The sequence below is a fragment of the Microtus ochrogaster genome, chromosome 1 (assembly GCF_000317375.1).
Source record: "Microtus ochrogaster isolate Prairie Vole_2 chromosome 1, MicOch1.0, whole genome shotgun sequence".
NCBI classification, from domain to species: Eukaryota; Metazoa; Chordata; class Mammalia; order Rodentia; family Cricetidae; genus Microtus; species Microtus ochrogaster.
Window position 1 is genome coordinate 34834317 of NC_022009.1, and position 23054 is coordinate 34857370.

General features: G+C 36.2%; 1 protein-coding gene across 1 annotated transcript in view; it reads right to left on the reverse strand.

Annotated features, from left to right (window-relative positions):
• Positions 1-23054, reverse strand: part of Eml5 (echinoderm microtubule associated protein like 5) — a 121294-nt gene that overhangs the window by 76051 nt on the left and 22189 nt on the right. Inside the window, exons 4-13 of the mRNA XM_005343438.2 lie at positions 21393-21461; positions 14426-14611; positions 12631-12766; positions 11150-11351; positions 9514-9651; positions 4865-5121; positions 2807-3019; positions 1017-1184; positions 312-418; positions 61-179 (exon numbers count right to left, since the gene is read on the reverse strand). Coding sequence (XP_005343495.1) covers positions 61-179; positions 312-418; positions 1017-1184; positions 2807-3019; positions 4865-5121; positions 9514-9651; positions 11150-11351; positions 12631-12766; positions 14426-14611; positions 21393-21461 — 1595 coding nt within the window. The remainder of the gene's footprint in view (positions 1-60; positions 180-311; positions 419-1016; positions 1185-2806; positions 3020-4864; positions 5122-9513; positions 9652-11149; positions 11352-12630; positions 12767-14425; positions 14612-21392; positions 21462-23054) is intronic.

Here is a 23054-nt window from a genome sequence, read left to right on the forward strand (position 1 = left end):
TTTTTTTTTCCTTTTCTCAATAAAAAAAAATAAATTAATTAAAAAAATAGTATTTTATACCCATGAATGAAGTGCAGTCGAATACTATTTCCAGGAGCACGTTCTCTTCGTTTAGAAGTAGCACTTTTCTGTTTTTCTTTGCATTGTTCTTTAAGCTGAGGTAGATCTTCTTTGTAAACCTTAAAAATGTATGTATACAACAATATGATTAGAGTAGGTATTAATAAAGATGCTCATACACTTAATGTAAGTTTCAGATTCAAAGAACGTGAGCATTTGGGGGACAACATCATGGGCTACTTGGACATTACCTGCCGGTGGTAAGTAAGCTGTGTCTCTTGCTCAATCTCAGAATCCAGTTCCGGAACATCAGATAGATCTGAATCTGATTCATCACTATTGGACTCGGCCAGACTTTCTGTACATTTTTTAAAAATAAAATATCATTTGTTTAACAATTTACTTTCAAAACAACAATGTAAAATTAATAATTAAGGGATGACTCTGTCAGTTTGACATGGAAAAAAGCCATAAAACAATAAAAATGAAATTACCTATTCAAGTGACCCAGATGTCAGTAAACTGTACTAATACAGATTATCTTCCTGTCCACTCACTGCGAACTCAACAGCTCCTTTAAATCCCTCCACTGGCTCCCCAATGATGGCTACATCAAATTTAAATGTATACGTAGATAAGTGAATATAACCTATAATCAACATTAAAAATACTACACACAACAAATGAACTGATTTTTTTGGGTTTTTTTTTTTGTAGCATATACAAAACCTAGGAACCTGTATCTCTGAGATAAAGAATCATTGGTTTTACTAGTAGAACTATTACTTTACTCGTTTGATAAATTAAATTTCAACCCAATTACTTCACATGGCATACTCTGTGACACCTGACTTTAAAGATGTAGACCTATTTAAACTGAAAGTTCTGCTATTAGTAAGCTTTTATGGTAAAATCATTAATTTGGAGCTATGAATGAGGAAGATATTTAAGCTTACCTTGGGGTGCTATGTGAAGAGCATCTTTTAATTTTCTTTCAGGAATAAACTTCCACTGAAACACAGAGTGATCAGCTCCACCAATAGAAATAACCCACTGATAATCATGTGACCATCTGACATTAGTTACATGAGCTGAATGACCAATATATTTTCTAAACTTGGCCCCTATAACAAAAATATATCTTTAAATTGATAAAGGCCAACACACAAAATACCACTTTATTCTAACTATTACACAACTACTTTATTCAAACTATTAAAACATTAGACCATTATGTCAAGTATGACCAGATGGGAAAATGATTTAAAATAATTAGCTAAGTGAACAAATGAATGAACTGAAGGGTGCAAATGTTTCCTTTACTGATTTTACAATGTATTTTGGTAGGACCCACAAAAACTGCACCAAGTTCCTACTGCTGAAGACACTATGTGCTTGCAACACAGGACTTGGAGGAATACAGCTGGATCTGACCTAAAGCCTCCTCTCTGAAGACTTGCTTTCATAATATCAGGAGCTGCTATACACGCTGGCCAAGTGAGGCAAGCTCACCAGTCCTAACAACTGTGACACCTGTGAACTCTAAGAATAAATAAGATAAAAACTTGGGTCTAGTCTCTTCAACTACATAGTAAATTTGAGGCCAGTCTGGGCTATAAAGACCATCTCTCAGAAAAAAAAGAAAGGAACTAACTGCACATTGAGAAATGATACTTGCAATCCATAAAAATCATAAATCACCTGAACTTACTGGAATATATCAACAGTTCAACCAAAGAAGCAACCACATAGCAAGAGAACTCTGTTTGACACAGGAAGCACAGAAACCTCCCCCCAAACATCTGAAAATGAAGCTCAGTCTCACCAGTACAGATTTTAATGAGACTGCAAAATATGACTTACAGTACCTACATTTGCAAAAATTAAAAGGATGAATGGTCAGGCCAAGTGCTGAACAGGATGTGAGCCAAAGCAAACTGACATTTTCTTATAAAGTTCAGCATCCATACACTCTATCATCCAACAATTTCACATTATATACAGTTCTGGGAAACTTACACATGTTAACAAAAGGCTAGAAATGACTCAAATGCTAACTAATGGGAAAATAGATGCATAAAATATAACATGCATTTACAACACTATTATATTATGGCAGTAAAAAAAACCCAAAAAGTATATGAAACAATATAGATGAATCTTTTAAAAAAAAACAGCATCAAATAATGTCTGATGCCTCACATGTCCTGTGGTAGAAGATTAGAAACAGGGGCTTCCCTCACTAAAAATACAGCCAACCTTTATTCACAGAATGGAATTATTTATTATTTAGAGCATCTGACATTCACAGGGAGGAACTGGCAGCATGAAGGGACTGCAGAGTCTTGAATTCATCATTAGTACACATGCACAGTATCAATACAGCTTGGGCTACCATGAAAACCCAGTACTTAAGTTGGATGTGTTCACTATAGACTTGTATCAAGCTATTTCAGCTGCTCTTGTAATCACCATTATGGAGTTGTCTTTAATATATGTGTAGTAATTATTAACAAGTCAGGTGAAAAACTATTACTACATGTCATAATGAATTCAAGGATAATTTTCAGTAAAAATTTCATAACTAAAAAAAATGTAAGAGTACAATAATTTTTGAAATGATAAAATAAAGTCTACACCAATTAATATATCCTTTGAAATATTAATTTATATCATTTATCTAGACTATGTAAGAACATAACATCTTTTATGAGAGGGTTAGTTAAAATATTAAAAAGAAAGATACCTTTTCTTAAGCATGGATATCGAAATAATTTTACAACTCCATAGTCATCAGCTGTAACTAAAACCTGGCCAACATAATTTCCATCCACTGAATTTATATCATTGATATCAGAATACTTGGGCCAAATCCCATTGACTTCAAGGCCTGAAACACACGTCCATGAAGCCCAGTGAACACCTTTTATTTCTTCTTTACTTGTCACTTCTTTTCCTCCTAAAAATAAAAGAGTCTTCATTTAAGAAACTATTTCATTTGATTCTTTTCACTCAAATGTAAATTTTTTTTTGATTTTTCGAGACAGGGTTTCTCCGTAGCTTTTGGTTCCTGTCCTGGAACTAGCTCTTGTAGACCAGGCTGGCCTCGAACTCACAGAGATCTGCCTGCCTCTGCCTCCCGAGTGCTGGGATTAAAGGCGTGCGCCACCACCGCCTGGCTCAAATGTAAATTTTAACATGAACAGATAGGTAAGTGTGGGTTAGAAGAAAAAAACAAAATTAGAAAAATTTAAATGTTACTAACATCATATTGGTTTAGAGAGTTTGAACGTAATTATCAATTCAGCAGGCTCATCCATATGGAAAAAAGAACTGAACCGTATTAAAATCATAATGCAGATTAGTGACAACTGGGTAAGTTGTGAGAAAAAGCAAAAGATGCCTTTTTCAGGGATTGTCAAGGTCTTGGATCTGAGGAAGCTATGGGGTAGAATGAGATCCTCCTCTGGCAACTCTCTCTAAGTGGTCTCTAAGCTCTCCTACATCCACTCTCTCCTCATCTTCTGGACAACTCTGAACCGACTGCTCACTGTACAGCTGCTGTTCCAGCATACAAGAAGAAAGTGGGAGCAGAGAAAGGATCTAAGGGGTCTACTAACAGCAAGCGCTTTAATATTTTTTACTAAACATATTCTGTAATATGTTCAATAAAACACAAAACAAACAGGAGGGATAGAAGGAAGGAAGAGGGAGGAGGAAGAAAAGGTAGAAGGAAGGGGGAAGAGAAGAGTGGAAGGGAAGAAGGCGGGGATGGAGGGAGACAGGGAAAGAGAGAAGGAAGGAAAAGAAGAAAGGGGAAAAGCTACGACAAAGTGACAAATCAGGTATTAAAAAGAAACCCAAGATATACAATTGGGAGGGGGGCTTAAAAAGACTAAAAAGGAATGATCAATGGAGGGTGATATATTTGTGTTAGGTAAGAAGACTTTAGGGCTCACATCATTAATGAAAATCTTGGGTAAAGATGCATTGATTTATTATGCCACCAATCTTATTAAATAAGTTCTCAGAAGAGTGATTAATTCACAAAGCACCACATTAAGTAGAGGTGTAGAAAGTCATTTTGAGAGGTTTGGAGTTTTAATTAAGAAGGGTTTACAATGCTGGTATCCAAGAGCTGGGAGAAGTGCTGTGATGGGGACATGTTCTCCAGGGCACTAAGTCCCAGGTGTGCATGATGAATTCTGAGTGTCCATTCTGAATGTACAGTGCAGTACCTGTTACTATTCACACTGTATTACTACATGGTATACTTGAAATCTGCTAACAAAGATCTTGAATGTGTCTACTACACACAGAAATACAATAGCTGTATTAGGAGATATGACAATTAGTGTAATTGTGAAAATCATTTTACAATGTCCAATGTATGTACATACTTTAAAAAAAAACACAGTGGGCTGGGCATGGTGGCACACAATTTTAATCACTGCACTTTAGAGGTAGAGGCAGGTGGATCTCAGAATCTGAAACCAGCATGGTCTACATAGTCAGTTCCAGGTTAGCCAGGAAACATAATGAGACCTTATCTCAATGTTTTTTTTTTTAAAGATCACATTGTAAATTTTAAATGTATAGAATTTTGAGTCACTTTAAAACTCAATATTCTGATGAGAAAGAATTCTAAAGATATTTGTCTTGTAGAAAAGACTATAAAGCCTGAAATAGCTCAGATTACTCTGCCTATAATCAAACATAATTTACAATTTACTCTTATTGAAAATTTAAATACCACGGACATTAAAAGTCAATGAACTATATGCAGTGTGCTGGAAAAGTTCACCTGGCATCCTGTACAGAAGCCGCTTTCCACTGCCGTCATTTGTCTGTAAATATCTACTATCTGAAGACCAGTCCAGATGAGTGATGAAGCTAAGTGAACCAACACATTCACCAACTTTTTTGTACCGCTGAGCAACGCCATAGATGTCAACTGAGCTGTCATTGCAGCCAACAGCAAGGTAAGTGCCATCTGGAGAGTATTTCAGCTCATGGATTGCCTCTTTCCTGTCTTTAATATGTACAACTTCAGTCATATCTCTGTGAAAAAAAGAAAAGATCATATGAGCAAAAGTCACAAGTGAATTGTAAAATGTCCCCAAATACTGAGGTTCCGTCATGTATTTACAAACTGTGACATACATGTAAGTAAGGAGTAAGGTAAGTTGTATCTGCTTGGGAATAATTACTTTGCTGACAAGAAATAAATAGAAAAAAAAATTTGACGATGTAGTATGTGATGATAGAGCACTTGCCCAGCAGGAAGTCCTGGACTTGACCCCCAGCACTGAAAAAAAAGTAGAAGAGAAAAAATGCTAAATTTCAATATATAAATAGCCTTATTTTTAAGTACCATACAGCACTACTGTATTTCTGGATTTAGATAATAAAATATTTAGTCAAACTTTTTAATGATAAAAGTTCCTTGTAAATACTGAATTTATAGAACATTTTTTTTTTTTTTGTTTTTCGAGACAGGGTTTCTCTGTGGTTCTGGAGCCTGTCCTGGAACTAGCTCTTGTAGACCAGGCTGGTCTCAAACTCACAGAGATCCGCCTGCCTCTGCCTCCCGAGTGCTGGGATTAAAGGCGTGCGCCACCACCGCCCGGCTAGAACATTCTTAAACACCATAATTTTCAAACACATTTTTGTAATGAGCCAAATGTATAAACTGACATTTGGGAAATAAGGAAAACATGAAAGAATGTATCACTTGAGCAATATATTTGAATATATATCTTTATATAATTGCCTTGGTTTTTTTTATTCATTTTTCCCCACTAGTGAATTTTATTTCAAATGTTCCCTTTTCTTAAGAGTCTCATTATGTAGTCCAGGCTTGTAGACAGAGACTGGTTGTTCATTTCCCAGCCACCCAGACTTGAATAACAACACAAAACTATATTAATTACAATACTGTTTGGCCAATAGCTTAGGCATATTTCTAGTTAACTCTTACATCTTAAATTAACCCATTTCTATTTATCTGTGTATCTCCATGAAGTTGTGGCCTACCAGTAAGGTTCTGGCTAGTAGTTGGTGTCTTTCTGCTTCAGCAGCTACATGGCATCTCTCTTGATTCTGCCTACTCTTTCTCTCTATATCTCTGTTCTATATTTCCCACCTGGCTTTACTCTACTAAGCCACTGACTGAAAAAGATTCTTTAATAATCCATGTTAATAAAACATATTCATAGCATACAGAGGGGAAGCCCATATCACAGGCTGGCCTGAAACTTCAATCCTTCTAGGCCTCCCAAGCACTTAAAATACAAGCAGATACCACCATGTTCTGTTTAGTTTATTATTTTAAAAATAGGCCACAATTCAGTCATTTCCCCTAGGATGCCTTAAAAGGAATCTCCAAAATAGCATAGGCATTGGTAACAGTCATAAAAGCGATGGACACTTAAGTTTAACACAAATGAGTTTTCAAACTTCTAGAACTCAAAGTAGTTGGGAGGACAGAAAGATGGGGGATGTGGGCAGGAGGAAGGAAGGATCATTGCTTCTTGGTGGTAACCATCTCTCCATATAAATTCTGTATTAGTTATTTGAAATGCTTCAGGTTGGCAATTTGAGAAGCAGAAGCATGAAGGTCAGAGCAAACATTCAAATTCTTTAAATAGCACTGAACACTTATGTTGCTTTAGTACAAGGGATTCAAAACTAAACTGACCTTTCATGAGAGATGGACATAAAATAACTATGACAATGTACAGCAACTGCTCAAGAGAATTATGTTAAACAGAAAGGAATACTGAAAGGCAGACTAAGACTAGATTGAAAGCAGGAAGGAGCCACAGCAAGGTACATCTGACTTGAGCATAAGACATGAGGCGCTGGCTAAGTCTAAAAGAGGAGAGACGATTCTTCAGGAATAAGATGCAGCACACACAGAAAAGATAGAGTGTGTGGTCTATTTGAAGAAAGGTGCACAATACAATGTGGAAACAGAAACTACTAGGAAGAGCAGAAAACAACGAAGCTAAAGATAAACTAATAAAATACGGTACAACCAAAGAAAGAGAAGCAGACAAATTTTACTGGGTGAAATTTTGGGAACTACAGACACAAGCATTCATCAGCAAGCCCAGGTTCATCCCTACAACCTGGGCTAGAAAGAGGAACAAAATGGCATCATGCAAGCAAGTTTACCTTGCCAACATCACAGAGTCAAGTACGTTCCCAGCACCAGTGTCTCGTTGAAAGCTCTACATAACTCCATAGGCTTTGTCTATTTGTAGCATGCTGGGAAACTATGTAGGAAATGCTGATTAAGGTTAACTGATCAATACGGCAGTTATAAATCAAGATGACTACAGCATGTCAAACTGAAACCATGTAGAAAGATCAAAAGTTTTAGAGATGATAGTACTGACACAATAATGTAGATGTACTTAATGTCACTGGATATCTACAGTGACTGAAAGCAAATATGACATTAAATAAAAACAATTTAAGAAAAAGTAACAGTACATCCCACTGTAAAAATCTACTTTTATTTTTCTTACTGGGAATCAAACCCAGAGTCTTATACTTGATGATCAAGCACTCTACTATTTAACTACAGCCTATTTTATTATTTTGAGTCACAAGGTTAAGTAGGCTAGCCTTGAACTCAGGCTTTCAATTCATAATCCTTCTGCTTTAATCTCCTGAACAGCTATGATTACAAGTCTGCACCATCAAGCTCAGCTGTGAAGAAGTTTTGAATAGGTGAAAAAAGAAAAGAAAAAAAACCAGAGTGAGGTACAGAAAACTGATCAGAGAGATGGGCCCTCACAGCATGTCAGGGATTAGAAACTTCATCGTAAGGAGCAGAAAGCCTTTGGAGAGAGGATGGATGAAACAAGTGTGGCTTAAGAGAAATCTCTAAAACTGGAAGTGATTTGGAAACTTCTTCCCTGCTGTGGCTTCCACAGTGCCAGGAGTGCTATGCAGGTTGCTGGAGGAGAAAAGGCATCAGTGACCTTACCTAATCACTCACAGACAGAGGGACGCATAGGGCCCTACCTAAATTACTGGCTATAGACATGTATGCTAGGAGAGAGGCCTCTTCAGTTATGTAGCAACTATGGCCCCATCAGGCTCCAATAGAGTTCCAAACCCAAGGTCACACCAAGGGCACTAGTTACTCTGGGTGGTCAGAAAACAAAGGAGAAAGAATGAGTGTGAGAAAAAGATGTACAGGGAAGAAGAAGGGTTGATAGTGGGCAATTATCAACTAACACAGGGCAAGGAATGAGAGTAATCAGAATGCATTATATGTGTATGAAATTGTCAAGATACAGATTTATTTAACAAAGAGAGAGGGAATCTCTATCATGGCAGCAGGGAAGGGTTTTGAGGTGGTAAAGAGAGCAGTTAGGAGGGCTGTTCCACCGATCCTGTGAGGAGATGGCAAAGCCTACACAGAGTATAACAGTAAAACTGCACGGAAGGTAGTGAACTAGACAGCTTCTGTGGAAGCAACTCAAACAAGAAAGGCAAAGTTAAAAAATGAATTAAAAATTTCTAGGTAGAGGATTACTGAGATGGAGGAGAAAGATTTCATAAACACTGATCTGTGAACATGCTACAGTACTGTTTTTAATGACGACAAAGGACAGAAACTCAATGTGATTCAACATAAATTAGATACAGCTTTAAAAAATTCTGTTTGTTTGTTTGTGACAGGGTCTGCCTATACAGCCTTGGCTGGCTGGAACTCAGCAGGTAGGCCGGGCTGGCTTCAAAATCATAGCAATTCACCTGCCTCTGCTTCCTGGTGCTGGAATTAACGGCATACATCATTATGCTCAGCCTTTTAATGAATTCCTTAATCATTTCTAGTCAGACAAATCAGAGGATACAGGCATTTTTCAAAGCATAAAGATATAAACAAGCAAACAAAACTCTATTCCATCATTTCTCATAGCCTTGAGGATATTTAACAAAATAGGATCATAACTGAAAATAATACTACCAACAGCAAATAAGGACCCAAATTTGTAGTTCACACTGCAGCTACCACTGCACTAAGCATTCTTTTTTAAAATAACATATTTCTTTTCCATGTATATGTCTGTGAACCTGTTTGAGGTTATCTTACTACACGTGTGCAGGAGCCTGTAGAAGCCAGAAGACGGAGTCAAATTTCCTAGAACTTGGGGTTACAAATAGTTGTGAGCCACCAAGTGGGTTCTGGGCACTTCCTCTGTAAGAACAGAAGCTCTCTCTCCAACACATTTGCTAAGCATTCTTAATGCCCCTAGATAAAACTTCTTGAGTTTAATTTTCCAACAAAAAGTATGTTCGTTTAATGAAGTATGTTCATTTATTTGGCACACATATAAAAGAAGAGGGTATCTAAGTGGGTAAGAGCAATGAGTACTCTACATTCTAACAAAACAGTAAATTACTGTTTCTGCTTCTACTTTAATAGCATACCTCACTCTAAGGACAGTGAATGACCCATCCTTCATTCCAAGGGCAAGATGGATTCCATCTACATTGACAGCAGCACATCGAATTGGTTCTTCCATATTACATCTTGCTATTAAAGCATGATCTACAAGGCTCCAAATCCTATACAATTTAATTCAAAAATAAAAATAGTTAATGTATACTGTAAAAATCATAATCTATATAAGAACATTAAAGTTAAAATAATATGGTTTAAAGTAAGACAATATTCTAGTGATATTTTGTTTGTACTCTAAAAACTAAAGCTTGCCTGAAGATCAAAGTACAGAGCTAAGCCACTAGTCAGCCATAGAGGTCAGGCAGTGGTGGCTCACACCTTTAATCCCAGCACTCTGTGAGTTCAAGGCCTCCCTGAACTACACTAGATTGATCTCATCTCAAAGAAAAAGAGAAAGGCAGTGGTGAGTCACACCTTTAATCCCAATACTTGGGAGTCACAAACCCTTAATCCCAACGTTAGGGAGGTAAAGACAGGAAGGGATATAATTAGGGACAGAGAGAGAGAGAGAGAGAGAGAGAGAGAGAGAGAGAGAGAGAGAGGAATATAAGGCAGGAGAATACAGGAGCTCACCACATACAGTCTGAGGATTCATGGAGATGGGATCTTGCCCCCTTCAATCTGAGGACTAGGCAAACGTAAAAAGTCTCTCTAGTGGGTGGCCCTTTACTTCTCTGATCTTTCAGCATTTACCCCAATATCTGACTCTGGGTTTTTATTATTAAGACCAATTAGAGTTTGCAATACACTAATTCCCTTTAAATTCCACAAATTGATTTGCATTTTCTTTGGATTCTTCCTACAGATACAGTCATCTGTACAAAAATAGTTTGACTCTCCTTTATTCCCTCTCCTCTCTCGCTCTCATGTCCCTCGCCCCAATAATCCCTATCTGGCCGGTCCACACTGGTGAATCACTATCCTTCCTGACCACAAAGTTTCATTGCTGCAACATTAAGTGCTTTGTTTACTGAAGATTTCTTGTTCTGTATCACAAGTGTCAGTAAACAGATCCTCTGGGACAAACCAGGTGGCTGGATGTTTTTATAGACTGAAAACTAAAAATGAATTTTATAAATTTTAATTGTTTAAATCATAAAAGAATAAAATTTTGAAACATGAGAAAATGCACAAAGTTCAGATTTCATGTCTATAAATAAAGTTTTATAAGAATACAGACACACTCATCAATGTTTACACAGTGCCTACAGCTTACATACCATCACAGAGGTAGATTTTAGAACAAATTTTACACGTATTTATTTGTGTATATGCATCTGCATGCCTGAGCGCCATGGCAGGTCAGAGGCATGCACAATCCATTTAAGGTGTATGACCACAAACATGTTCTTAGTTGGTAAGATACTAGTTCTTTTTTTTTTTTTTTTGGTTTTTCGAGACAGGGTTTCTCTATGGCTTTGGAGCCTGTCCTGGCACTAGCTCTGTAGACCAGGCTGGTCTCGAACTGACAGAGATCCGCCTGCCTCTGCCTCCCGAGTGCTGGGATTAAAGGCGTGCGCCACCATCGCCTGGCAAGATGCTAGTTCTTAAAATCTGAATTTGAAATTGCTTAGTCCCTTACCTAAGAAATGATTTACTTACCTGACTGAACGATCATCACTTCCAGTCACGGCCAAAGGTTTAGTAGGATGAACAGCAAGTGCCCAAAGTTCACCTTCACAATGCCCTTGCATAAGTAGGAAAGGTTTATTTCTTTCATGTACAACAATTTCAAAAATTTCACTGTCCTGTGTTCCAACTAAAATGTGGTCACCTCGCCAACAAACACTTCTCACAGACAAACCTGTAAAAAGCACATTTAATACCAATATTATGTATTAAATGTTAAATGTACCAAATGTCAATGCTACAGTAATAAAATGCAGTTTAAATTGGAAATTAATTTTCATATCCTTTATATCTTGATTATAAGACAAAGTGCGAAAGTCTGGGTGTACACTCCCATTGTCTTCAATTGTTTGTATTCTTTTCCTTATGAAACAATAGATTTCTTTTTTGTATACCTAATTTCTAACCATCTTTAGATACACTTTTTCCTTCTTGCTACACAATTCTGAGAGTCAGACTGTGTTTGTAGTTAGGCTCTCACAAGCGCTCACAATGGGTAAGTGCTCAGGACCTGCCTTTAGAGAAGTGCATTGTGTGTTTTTATAAGAATCTGACTTCTCACTGTATGTCATTTCTTAAATCTGCTTATCAACATATTTAAAGAAAAAACATATTCACTTTTATTTTATCTGCATTGTCCACAGTTACTGTTGGGCCCTTATGAAAAACATTATTTTTTATACAATATTGCCAATATAAAGATACCATATATCTTATAATATCCTCTTCAGAATAAAAGAAAAGGAATGACATTATTTTCTAAGCTTCGGAATAATGCTCATCTAAACTAATAAAAATAAGATTAACGGCTAACATCTAAAAGCTTACAATGTACTGAAGAGTTTAAATAACTAATGTGTATTAATTCATTCAATACTAGGAGATATTCATAGTGGCTTTAATTTACAGATGAGGCTAAACAATTAGACTGGAGTTATATACATCTCTCCAGTGGCACCAATATTATTTAAATAATATTTTAAGTAAATATTATCTAAGTGTGTTACTTTCCAATTTTAGTCTTATAATTCAATAACATAATAATAACTAATGTTACACTGAGAATTTATCCTATTATGCCTATTTTAAGTCCCCTAATTGCTGAAAAAGTAAATTCTCTGAATAAAGAAAATTGACTTAAATCATCAATAACAAAAGTTTACCAATTCCCAATATATTTCAGTTGTGTAATTATTTGGCAAATGGTTCTATTTAGCATTGTAACAGTAAAATATTTTTCAAAATTCACAGGTAAAAAAGTAAATGTCTATCAGATGTCTCTGTTGGTCTCATTACAACAGGCATTAGACACACAAAAGAACCTTTGTCATGATAGTGAGCCCAGCTATCAACAAAACCTCCAAGAGGAATGTATAGAAGACATGTATACACCAAAAGACAACCATTGGTCCACTCACAATTTTCTTAGCATAATGCATTCATTTTATTATTACCTTTGTATCCCTGGTCTGTTTCCCTGAGATCAATCACAGTAATTGGTTTAAAAGTTAAATCCCAAAGACGAATACAGCCATCTCTGCCACCAGTAGCAAAGCCTTCTTCACAAGCATTCATACTAAAAATTCCCGCCTAGGTGAAGGTAGAAATCAACTTAGCAACATAAACTTCTTAAGAACATCTACTAGGCTGGGTAGTGGTGACTCACACCTTTAATCTCAGCACTGGGGAGGTAAAAGCAGCTGAATCTCTGAGCTCAAGGCCAGCCTGGTCTACAGAGCAAGTTCCAGGACAGCCAGGGCTATACAGAGAAATCCTGGCTCAGGGTGGGGAAGAGGGAAATATACTAAATAAAAGCAAAAAAAAAAAAAAAACCACTCAGCAATATTTTCTTATGAAACATAAATAAATAAACATACCAATAACATATCAAAAATATAATCCATCATTAGAAAGTCAATATGGAATTGAAGCAGTATTTAATAATATGTATATAACAAAAGAAAGTTAAATATTGTACTGTATATAAAATTAATTCTAGAAGGCAAAACTCTAAATGTAATAAATAAGTGTTTAAAAATCATAATACTCACGTGACTGAGTTATAAGACCGTTTTATACATAATAAAAAAAACTATAAACCATAAAGGAAAAACCTTTCACTTTTCTGTGCATGTATGTGCAGGACTAGGATTGAACCTAGGACTCCACGATGCTAGGTGAGCATTCTATCTCTGAGCTACATCCACGGCCCCTACCTGCAACGTATATATTGAAAAACTACATATCTCTAATATACGAATGAACAAAAGTCCTAATACAACCAACTAAACAAGAGTAAAAGACAAAAGGATAATTAATAAAAAATGACAAATCAAGGAAGTTAACATTTTTCTTCCAGAAGATAAGCAAAAATTTTCAACACTTCATATTCTACGCTGAAAAATATGAAGAGAAAAAACTAGTGTTTTTACATACTAGAGATTATAATAAGAATTACCACACCTTTAATTAAAAAAACTGATATTTTTGCTTACAGCAAGAAATTCATACATGGTTCTTTAGCATGTCAGTACTTTCCAGTTGACAATCTTACCATGCTAACCAACCCCCTTCACTGTTTGAGGAGAGATGATTCAACTGCTAAACAGTCTGAAAAAATTGTTAACAATACATTTTTTCTAATTTAATTAAATGAAAATATCATGAATTAAAAAAATCCCAAGGACTAGACAGATAACTCTTTAGTTAAAATCATTGGCTTCTCTTCCAGATGAACTGGGTTCCATTCCTAGCAGCCACATGGAAGCTCACACCTTCTTCTGGCCTCCAAAGATACACATACAAGCAAAACACCACATACACAAAGTAAATAAATAACAATTTAATCTATTAAAAATATTAAATCCCTTCTTCCCCGGATTAATGAGTCTATGGTTTTGGTTTTGGGTAATTTCCTATATGTTCCAAAACTGCCTACTGGTTAAGCTGGCCTTAACACTAGCTTTATTTTACTAAAGCTAATCTAGAAACTCTATGGCTAAAGTCAACAAACTTTACTCACCACTATTCTGACACTGTTACAGCAATGGTAATAAGATGATAATTATACTATGTTAATAAATATGTATGAGTCTAATTACATGGTTCTTCATTGAAATCTTAAAACAAATTGTTAGAAGAACATTTTTCAAGAAACTGAGAAGACTAGCAACAGGTTATATTAGATAGCTTGTTTTAAGAAAGTTAAGCGGTAAATATCCAGTATTTCAAATATTCAAATATACTTACAGTATGGGCTCCTTGTATTGTTCGTATAAGATTGATTCCTTTCCAAACATATATATCTCCATTGAGTGCACCAGAATATGTTAATTCATCCCGAGCACAGGCTAGGCACAATATTGTCTGCAGGTCACCTGTTTTACCAAAAACTCCTCGTTTGGGGGTCAGAGCATTTCCACACAAACTCCAGAACTAAAATGTATACAGTATAAGCATATTATCAAATAATGCTTATAAAACCAAGTAAAGTATTTTCAATAATTCAATGCTATACTATGGCAGCAGACTAGAAATTACCTAAAATAGTTGTCTTATGATAAAATAACATTCAGTGTTTATATCCTCATCCTTGTGTTGCCACAAGCTGTTATAACAGATTAGTCACTAGTTTCAATCTTTATCTGTAAGAGTAAGGAATTCGAGCTAACATTTCCTTTAAAGCTATATTTAAGTAGGGAGGGGATGGAAGTGAAGGGTAAGGGAATAGGTGGAGGAGGATTAACTAACTTGAAGGAGGTAAAAAGCCATATGGACACCTACTACTTTATAACTTTCTAAGTGTGTGTGAGTGAGTGAGTGAGTGAGTGAGTGAGTGAGTGAGTGAGTGAGTGTGTGTGCGTGCGTGTGTGTATTTTTGATACAAAAGTATTAAACTGGAGTTACCCTACTCAGGGAATAATGTTCTCCCAGAAGCTATAAGATGCCAAATAAAAAGAACAGGCCAAGAATACTTGTTCTAATATGTTCTAGATACTCCAAACCAATATAAGCTACTCCCACCACTTCTGGTTGCCCACTAGAGCTTGATGGTAAGACCATATTGCTGAAGATAAAACACACTTTGGACACATAGAAATCAGATTAACACTAACCAGAAATTTTCCTCCCTGCTTGTCACCTTTCATGGCATCAGGGAATGTTACATAACTCACTTGGAGGAAAAAGTCATCAAACAGTCTTACCCTGCTGTGAACCCATTGTTTTAATAATGACCATTGGTCATTCCTTGAGTGCAATAGTGTCATGGATGTTATGGAGTTAACCAACCACTGAGTGAGTTCCAGTGATGGGGATAAATCTGGGAGAAATTAGGGAGAGGAGCACATGTGGATATGATCAAAATACACTATATAAATCTATGATTTCTCAAAGAATTAATACAAAGGATCTTATATTTCAGACACTCTGTTTTTTAAAAAAAATTACATGTAATTTGGGTTAAAAAGTTGGGAGTGAGTTAGGAATGAAAGTGAAGACAAAGGTTGGGAATATAGCTCAGTTGAAGGTAGTTTGCTTAGTGTCTGTGCAAGGCCCTGGTTTCAATCTCAAGTGCCAGAAAGGTAGGGAGAACATTATGTTGAATCTGATACAAACAGTTAAGATGGGGGAGAGGGCTGGAAAAAAAGAATATATGTCATTTTCATGGATAGTCTCAAGCTGATAACAGCTCTGTTTATAAAGCTTAAAAATAAGATACCCATTAGAAACAACCAATTTATCCTTGGGAGAGGACATATTCGAGCATGAGTCGTCACAGCCAGCCTTATTATTATTCAGTGTTTAATAAATTTTTATAGTTTGCACAGAGAAAAATATGAATGTGGTAAGGCAGAGATCTACACATGAAATTGTTCTAAATAAAGAAACTGGATCCCTAGAATATTATTTTATAAAAAAGTAAATTACCATTTAATATATTTTAATATTGCATCTTTAAATTTTAAACTCTGAAGCATCACAGAATTAAAATTTATGATACTTAATCATTCATGTAGCTAATGAGTACTTTGAATGTGTGAAATTTTATGACTTCTACCTAAAAGCACCATCCATAATTTATATTCACAAAAATAGTTGGTCTTGCCCTTTCACCCAGTCCCAATTTGATTCTATTATTTTCTTCCAGCTCAGTGACTGTCAATCTTGGCTTCACATTAGGATCACCTGGGGAGAGTTACAATTCCTGAACACCCACTGAGATGAAATGAGATACAATCTTTGAGGAAGAAAGTCTAGGCTTCCAAATGCTTTTGAGACTCAGCAGGAGCTAATCCCTCTGTTCTAGAATCCCGATCAGTACTGTCAAATAGAAACTCAATGAAAACAGAAATTTCTCCCTCACTTCCTACGTGTGTGTGTGTATGGATAAATATATGTGTTTATAATGTGTGTATATATAATATGATATATATATGATTTCATACAGTGAACCCCAGAAACATATGGTTCTTGAGTACTTGAAATGTGGCTAATGAGTGAAGAAATGAAATTTAAATGTCATTTCATTTGAGCTTATACTTAAATTCCTCTATCTCTTAGTGTCTACTGTACTAGGCAGTACAGTTTTAGATCATCTTTGGGATTTAAGTTTCCTCGCATGTACTGCTGGCACAAAAATACCACTTTACTACTCACTGTTGCTACCAAAGGAAAAGAAATGTAATTCATGATATAGTTTAGTCTCAGAAGATGAGCTCTTAAACTAAAACTAAAAAAGTTTTAGCTTTAGGGGATTCTGGAAATGGAAAATCTAGGTAAGCACAGACAAAACACCAACATAATACAAGAGATGGAAGAGAGGATTTCAGGCATTGAAAATATGATAGGAGAAATAGATACATTGGTCAAAGAAAATGTTAAATCCAGAAAATTCCTGACCAAAACATCCAGGAAATTTGGAACACTATAGTGGAAAGATTACCCATGCTCAAGGATCAGTAGGATTAGCATAGTAAAAGTGACCATCTTACCAAAAGCAATCTATAGACTGAACTCAATCCCCATCAAAATTCCAACACAATTCTTTACAGACATGTAATGAACAATAGTCAACGTCATATAGAAAAACAAACAAACAAAAAACAGTATAGCTAAAACAGTCCTGTATGATAAAAGAACTTCTGAAGGTATCATCATCCCTGATTTCAAGTTCTACTACAGAGTTATAGTAATAAACCCCGCATGGTATTGGCATAGGAAACAGACTGGTTGATAAATGGGATTGAAGATGCAGACATAAATCCACACACTTATGAGCACCTGACTTTTTTTTTTTTTACAAAGAAGTCATAAATATACAATGTAAAAATGAAAGTATCTTCAACAAATGGTGCTGGTCTAACTAAATGTCAGCAAGTAGAAGAATGCTAATGGATCCATATTTATTACCCTGCACAAAACTCAAGTCCAAGTAAATCAAAGACCTTAACATAAAACCAGGTACACTACACCTGGCAGAAGAGAAAGCAAGGAATAGTCTTAAGAGCATTAGCACAGGAGACAGCTTTCTGAACAGAACACCAATACTGCAGACACTCGGATGAACAATTAATAAATAGGACATCAAGAAACTGAAAAGCTTCTGCAAGGCAAAGGACACCATCAATAGGACAAAACAGCATCCTACAGAATAGGAAAAGATTTTCACCAACTCCACATCTGACAGAGGGCTAATATCTAAAGTATTTAAGAACTCAAGAAACTAGATATAAACAAACAAAATAATCTAATTTAAAAATGAGGTACAGATCTAAACAGAGTTCTCAACAAAGGAATTTCAAAAAGCTAAGAAACACTTAAGGAAAAGTTCAATATCTTTAGCAATCAGCAAAATGCAAATCGAAATGACTCTGAGATTCTATCTGTAAGAATGGTTAGGGGCAAAAACTCAAGCTCTTGCTGGAGAAGATACAGAGCAAGGGGAGCATTCCTCCATTGCTGGTGGGAAGAGAAACTTATACAGCCATTTTGGAAATCAATATGGTGGTTTCTCAGGAAAACTGGGAATCAATCTACCTCAAGACCCAGCTATACCACTCAAGGGCACATACCCAAAGGATACACAATCATACCACAAGGACACTTGTTCAACTATGTTCATAGTAGCTTTATTCATAATAGCCAGAAACTGGAAACAACCTAGATATCCCACACCCAAAGAATGGATTAAAAAATGTGGTACCTGATAATAGTTTATGCTGGAGAAGATGTGGGGTAAGGGGAATATTCCTCCATTGCTTGTGAGAGTACAGACTTGTACAGTTACTTTGGAAATCAATATGGAGATTTTTTTGGAAAATTAGGAAACAATCTACCTCAAGACCCAGCGATACCACTTTTGGGTATATACCCAAAGGATGCTCAATCATACCACGAAGACATGTACTCAACTATGTTTATAGCAGCATTATTATTCATAATAGCCAGAGCCCAGAAACAACCAAGATGCTCCTCAACCAAAGAATGAATAAAAAAAATGTAGTACATCTACACAATGGAGTAACGGAATTTAGCAGAAAATAATGACATCTTGAAATTTGCATACAAATGGATGGATCTAGACAAAAACCATACTGAATGAGGTAACTCAGACACAGAAAGACAAATATAATATGTACTCACTCACAGTGGCTTTTAGACATAAAGCAAAGAAAAACCAGTCTATAGTCCACAACCCCAGAGAACTTAGATAACAAAAAAGACCCTAAGAAAGACATAAATGGATGTACATAGGAAGGAGAAAAAGACAAGGTCTCCTGAGTAAATTGGGAGCATGGGAGACAGGGGAGAAGGTTAAAGGGGAGAGGGGAGGAAGAGAAGGGAGCAGAGAAAAATGTATAGGTCAATAAAAATAATAAAAAAAGAAAATGTGGTACATTTATAAAATTGGAGTATTACTCATCTTTTAAAAACAATGACAAGCCAGGCGGTGGTGGCGCACGCCTTTAATCCCAGCACTCGGGAGGCAGAGGCAGGCGGATCTCTGTGAGTTCGAGGCCAGCCTGGTCTACAAAGGGAGTTCCAGGACAGGCTCCAAAGCCACAGAGAAACCCTGTCTCGAAAAACCAAAAAAAAAAAAAAAAATGACATCATGAAATTTGCAGATCCAGAGTGAGGTAGGGCCATCAGTCGGTCACAATACCTTCAACCTACAATTTGTCCTGCCTGCAAGATGTGCTGGGGTAAAGGTAGTGCCAAGCTTGTGAGAATGGCCAACCAACGACTGTTCCAACTTGAGACCTACACCACAAGAGGAAGCCCACACCTGACACTGCCTGGAGAGCCACAAACCAAAGGCTGGACAGCCTAGAGACCTAAGATAGAACCAAACAAGATTGGCACACACACAAAGGTCAATGAAATGATCCTAATGATATTCTGCTATACTTGTAGGCTGGAGCCTACCATAATCATCATCAGAGAAGCCTCATCCAAAAACTAGTGGGAGTCAATGCAGAGACCCATGGCCAAACATTAGACAGAGCTTAGACAATGCTGAGGAAGAGGGAGAAGAAGGATTGTAGGAGCCAGAGTGGTCAAGGACATCAAAAGAACATAGCCCACAGAATCAACTAACCAGGGATTATAGGGGCTCATAAAGACTGGAGGGACAATCAGAAAACCTATATGGGTCTGACCTAGGCATTCTGCATATATGTTATGGTTGTGTAGCTTGGTGTTCTTGTGGGACTAGTAACAGTGAGAATGGAGGCTGTTTCTGACTCTTCTCCCTGATTTTAAGGCCCTTTTCCTCCGAGTGGGTTACCACATCGAGTCTTAATATGAGTTTATGTGCCTAGTCTTATTGTAACTTGTTATGCGATGTTTGGTGGATATCCCTGGAGGGCCTGCTCTTTCCTGAAGGGAAATGGAGGGGAAGTGGATCTGGAAGAGAGTAGAGGTTGGGGGAGGGACTGAGAAGAGAGGAAAGAAGGAAAACTGTAGATGGGATTTATGAGAGAATAAATAAGTATTTTTAAACTTTTAGCTTTATTTACAATATAATCATCAGTAAGATCTCTTTATTATTTCTTTGCCAACTACTTATTTAATATAGCATATATTATATATGACACATATATCTAATAAGTTCATGTATATATACATATATATTTCAAGTACTATATCAAAAATCACCTTAGATAAAAGGACAAAGATATCTATCTTCCCAGAGCTTAAAATATATGTGCCTAAAACCTTGAGGAAGAAGTGGAGGGAGACACAGAAAAGAATGACAGAACATAGATTCTCCCTCACTAGGGATTAACTTTCCAGGAGCAATTATATAAGACAGTAGAAGAGAAACAAGTATTTGGCATTTGCACCAGTGATTTAAAGCTAACTATAAACATAATGTGTGGTTGTTATCTCTTAGAGGCCTGTTCTTTTCTAATGAGAGACAGAAAGGGAGTGGATCTGGAGGGAGAGGAGGTAGGGAAGTACTGAAAGGTGTAGGAGGGAAAGGAAAACTATAACCCTGATATATTGTATGAGAAAAGACTCTATTTTCAATAAAAATGTAAAAAAAAAAGTCACCACTTACTTTATAGGCTTCAAAATCTAACTACAGTAAAACAAAACCTACAGTTTGCATAAGCAAATACACAGTAACTATCAAGGTGGAAGTCCCTTCAGGTGGCAAACATAGAAAAAGACAACCCTAGTTGGGTACTATGAAAAGCATTTGAACATATGCTGCCTTTTAAGTCATCAACTCTGAGGATGGTAGGAACTGTCATAGCTGCAAAATGTGGGAAAAAACCCTGACTGTGGTTAACTGACTCACACAGGTTAAGTGTCTCTAAATGACAGTAGTAATATCCATGTTGCTTCCACAAGGCAATATTACCTCTGCAGATGAAAAACTCTTAGTTTGTTTGATTTCCTATTTTTACATCTTACTTTGCAAGTGAAATATGAAGAAACAAGATGAGCACAGTAGAGTCTATCTTGCTAGACTATGTTTCCTAATAGGGAGTGACTCATCACTTCCCTTATAAACCTTATACCATTATAATGTCTTAAAATATCTATACATTAAGCACTTGCTAGAGTAGACATAGTATTAAAAGGTTGGCATTTTAACACAAGTCTTGTCAGAATCTGTAACTGCCATAAATGGCTAACGGTGTGACGCAAATGTAGCCACAGAGAGCCGGAAATGCCTGCTACAAAAGAAGGAAATTTCTTGTACCTTGATATGCTTTACACCACAGCTGACAAGTTTATTTGGCTGGTACAAATCCCAAGAGATATCAAATATCTGCAAATAAATCAAATTGATGGTTAAAATACTCAGTATCATTTAAGAATCCTACCCAAATAACGAATTGGGCTAAATCCTCACCTATCAGAAACTATAGCAACCTTGATAATGACAAAAATTGTACATTTCAAAATCTTATAAGAAAAAGTAAGTATGATGATAAGTAATAAAGGCAATTTCTTAGTTTTGCTTAACTTTACAGAGCAACTAATAGGGTAAAATTTAACACATGTAATTTTAACTGTTAAAGAATATTTGGATCCAAGTAAGTAACAAGAGTAGTTCAGTAGAACTAGAGCATGGGGTAGATGCCCAAGAATTGTTACAGAGGCAAAATTCCAAATGGAATACTCATATACTGAGATATACAGAATACTTCTACATTTTTAATCAGAACTACTTTAAAATCCAAACATTCATTTCACAGCCATATTTAGCCTTCATTTTTTAACTTTCTCGTTGTTTATAGGTCAAACAGAATTAACTTGCATTTTCTTAAATTCTGTAGTCCCTATGATTTTATTCATATCTAATATTCCGTAAATTCAAAGTACACACAAACCACATTGTTAGAAAAAACTCAGGTGAATCAGAATATCTAATAGAAACAACAATTAAGCAACAAATGAAAAAAAATCCATCACTCATTTGATCTGCTATATAGGTTGCTCCTCACTAAGTTTTTTTTGGTCACTGTATAATTTAACCTAAGAAATCTGTCATCTCTAAAACTTTACAAAGCAATGCTCTCCAAAGATACACCGGTGTACAAAGAGTACACCGGACAAGACACTGCTTAACAGCTCACCAGATCACCATAAGAGACATTACATGGAAACACACCAATGCATTTTTTTGTTTTTTGTTTTTTAATTTCGAGGCAGGGTTTCTCTGTTTCTTTGGGGTCTGTCCTGGAACTAGCTCTGTAGACCAAGCTGGCCTCGAACTCACAGAGATCCACCTGCCTCTGCCTTCCGAGTGCTAGGATTAAAGGCATTCACCACCACTGCCTGGCTACACTAATGCAATTTTAATATAGTAATGACAATATTTTTAACAGCCCATTATCATTCAATACCATTTTTACAAAAATTGGTTTGTAACTTCAAGGTACAAATTTGTGAAGTACTTTGATGCAAGTAAGTTAGAACAAGGTTGTCTAATAAGATATGGTAACATTTTAATAGTTATCAGTGGCCATGTAATAATGTAATAGGCTCCTTAAAGAATTTGCAAAAACCACTCCAAACTGTAAAAACTTATGACATTTCCTACAAAACAGATGTTTACAAACAAGTATCACTGACTATCATTCTAGTCTGGTTAAAAAAAAAAAAAGACTTAAGAATTTATCTAAATTTTTGTCTAGGTTCATAAAATCACAGCATTTAATTTAAAAATCGATTATAAGGCCAGGCATGGTTGTGCACACCTTTAATCCCAGCACTTGGGGTGGAGCAAGCAGATCTCTGTGGTTGAGGCCAGCCTGTTCTACATAGTGAGTTACAGGACAACCAGAGTCCTGTAGAGATCCTGTCTTAAAAACAAAGAAACATTGGGGGAACTTGGGGAAAAAGGAGGATTGGGATA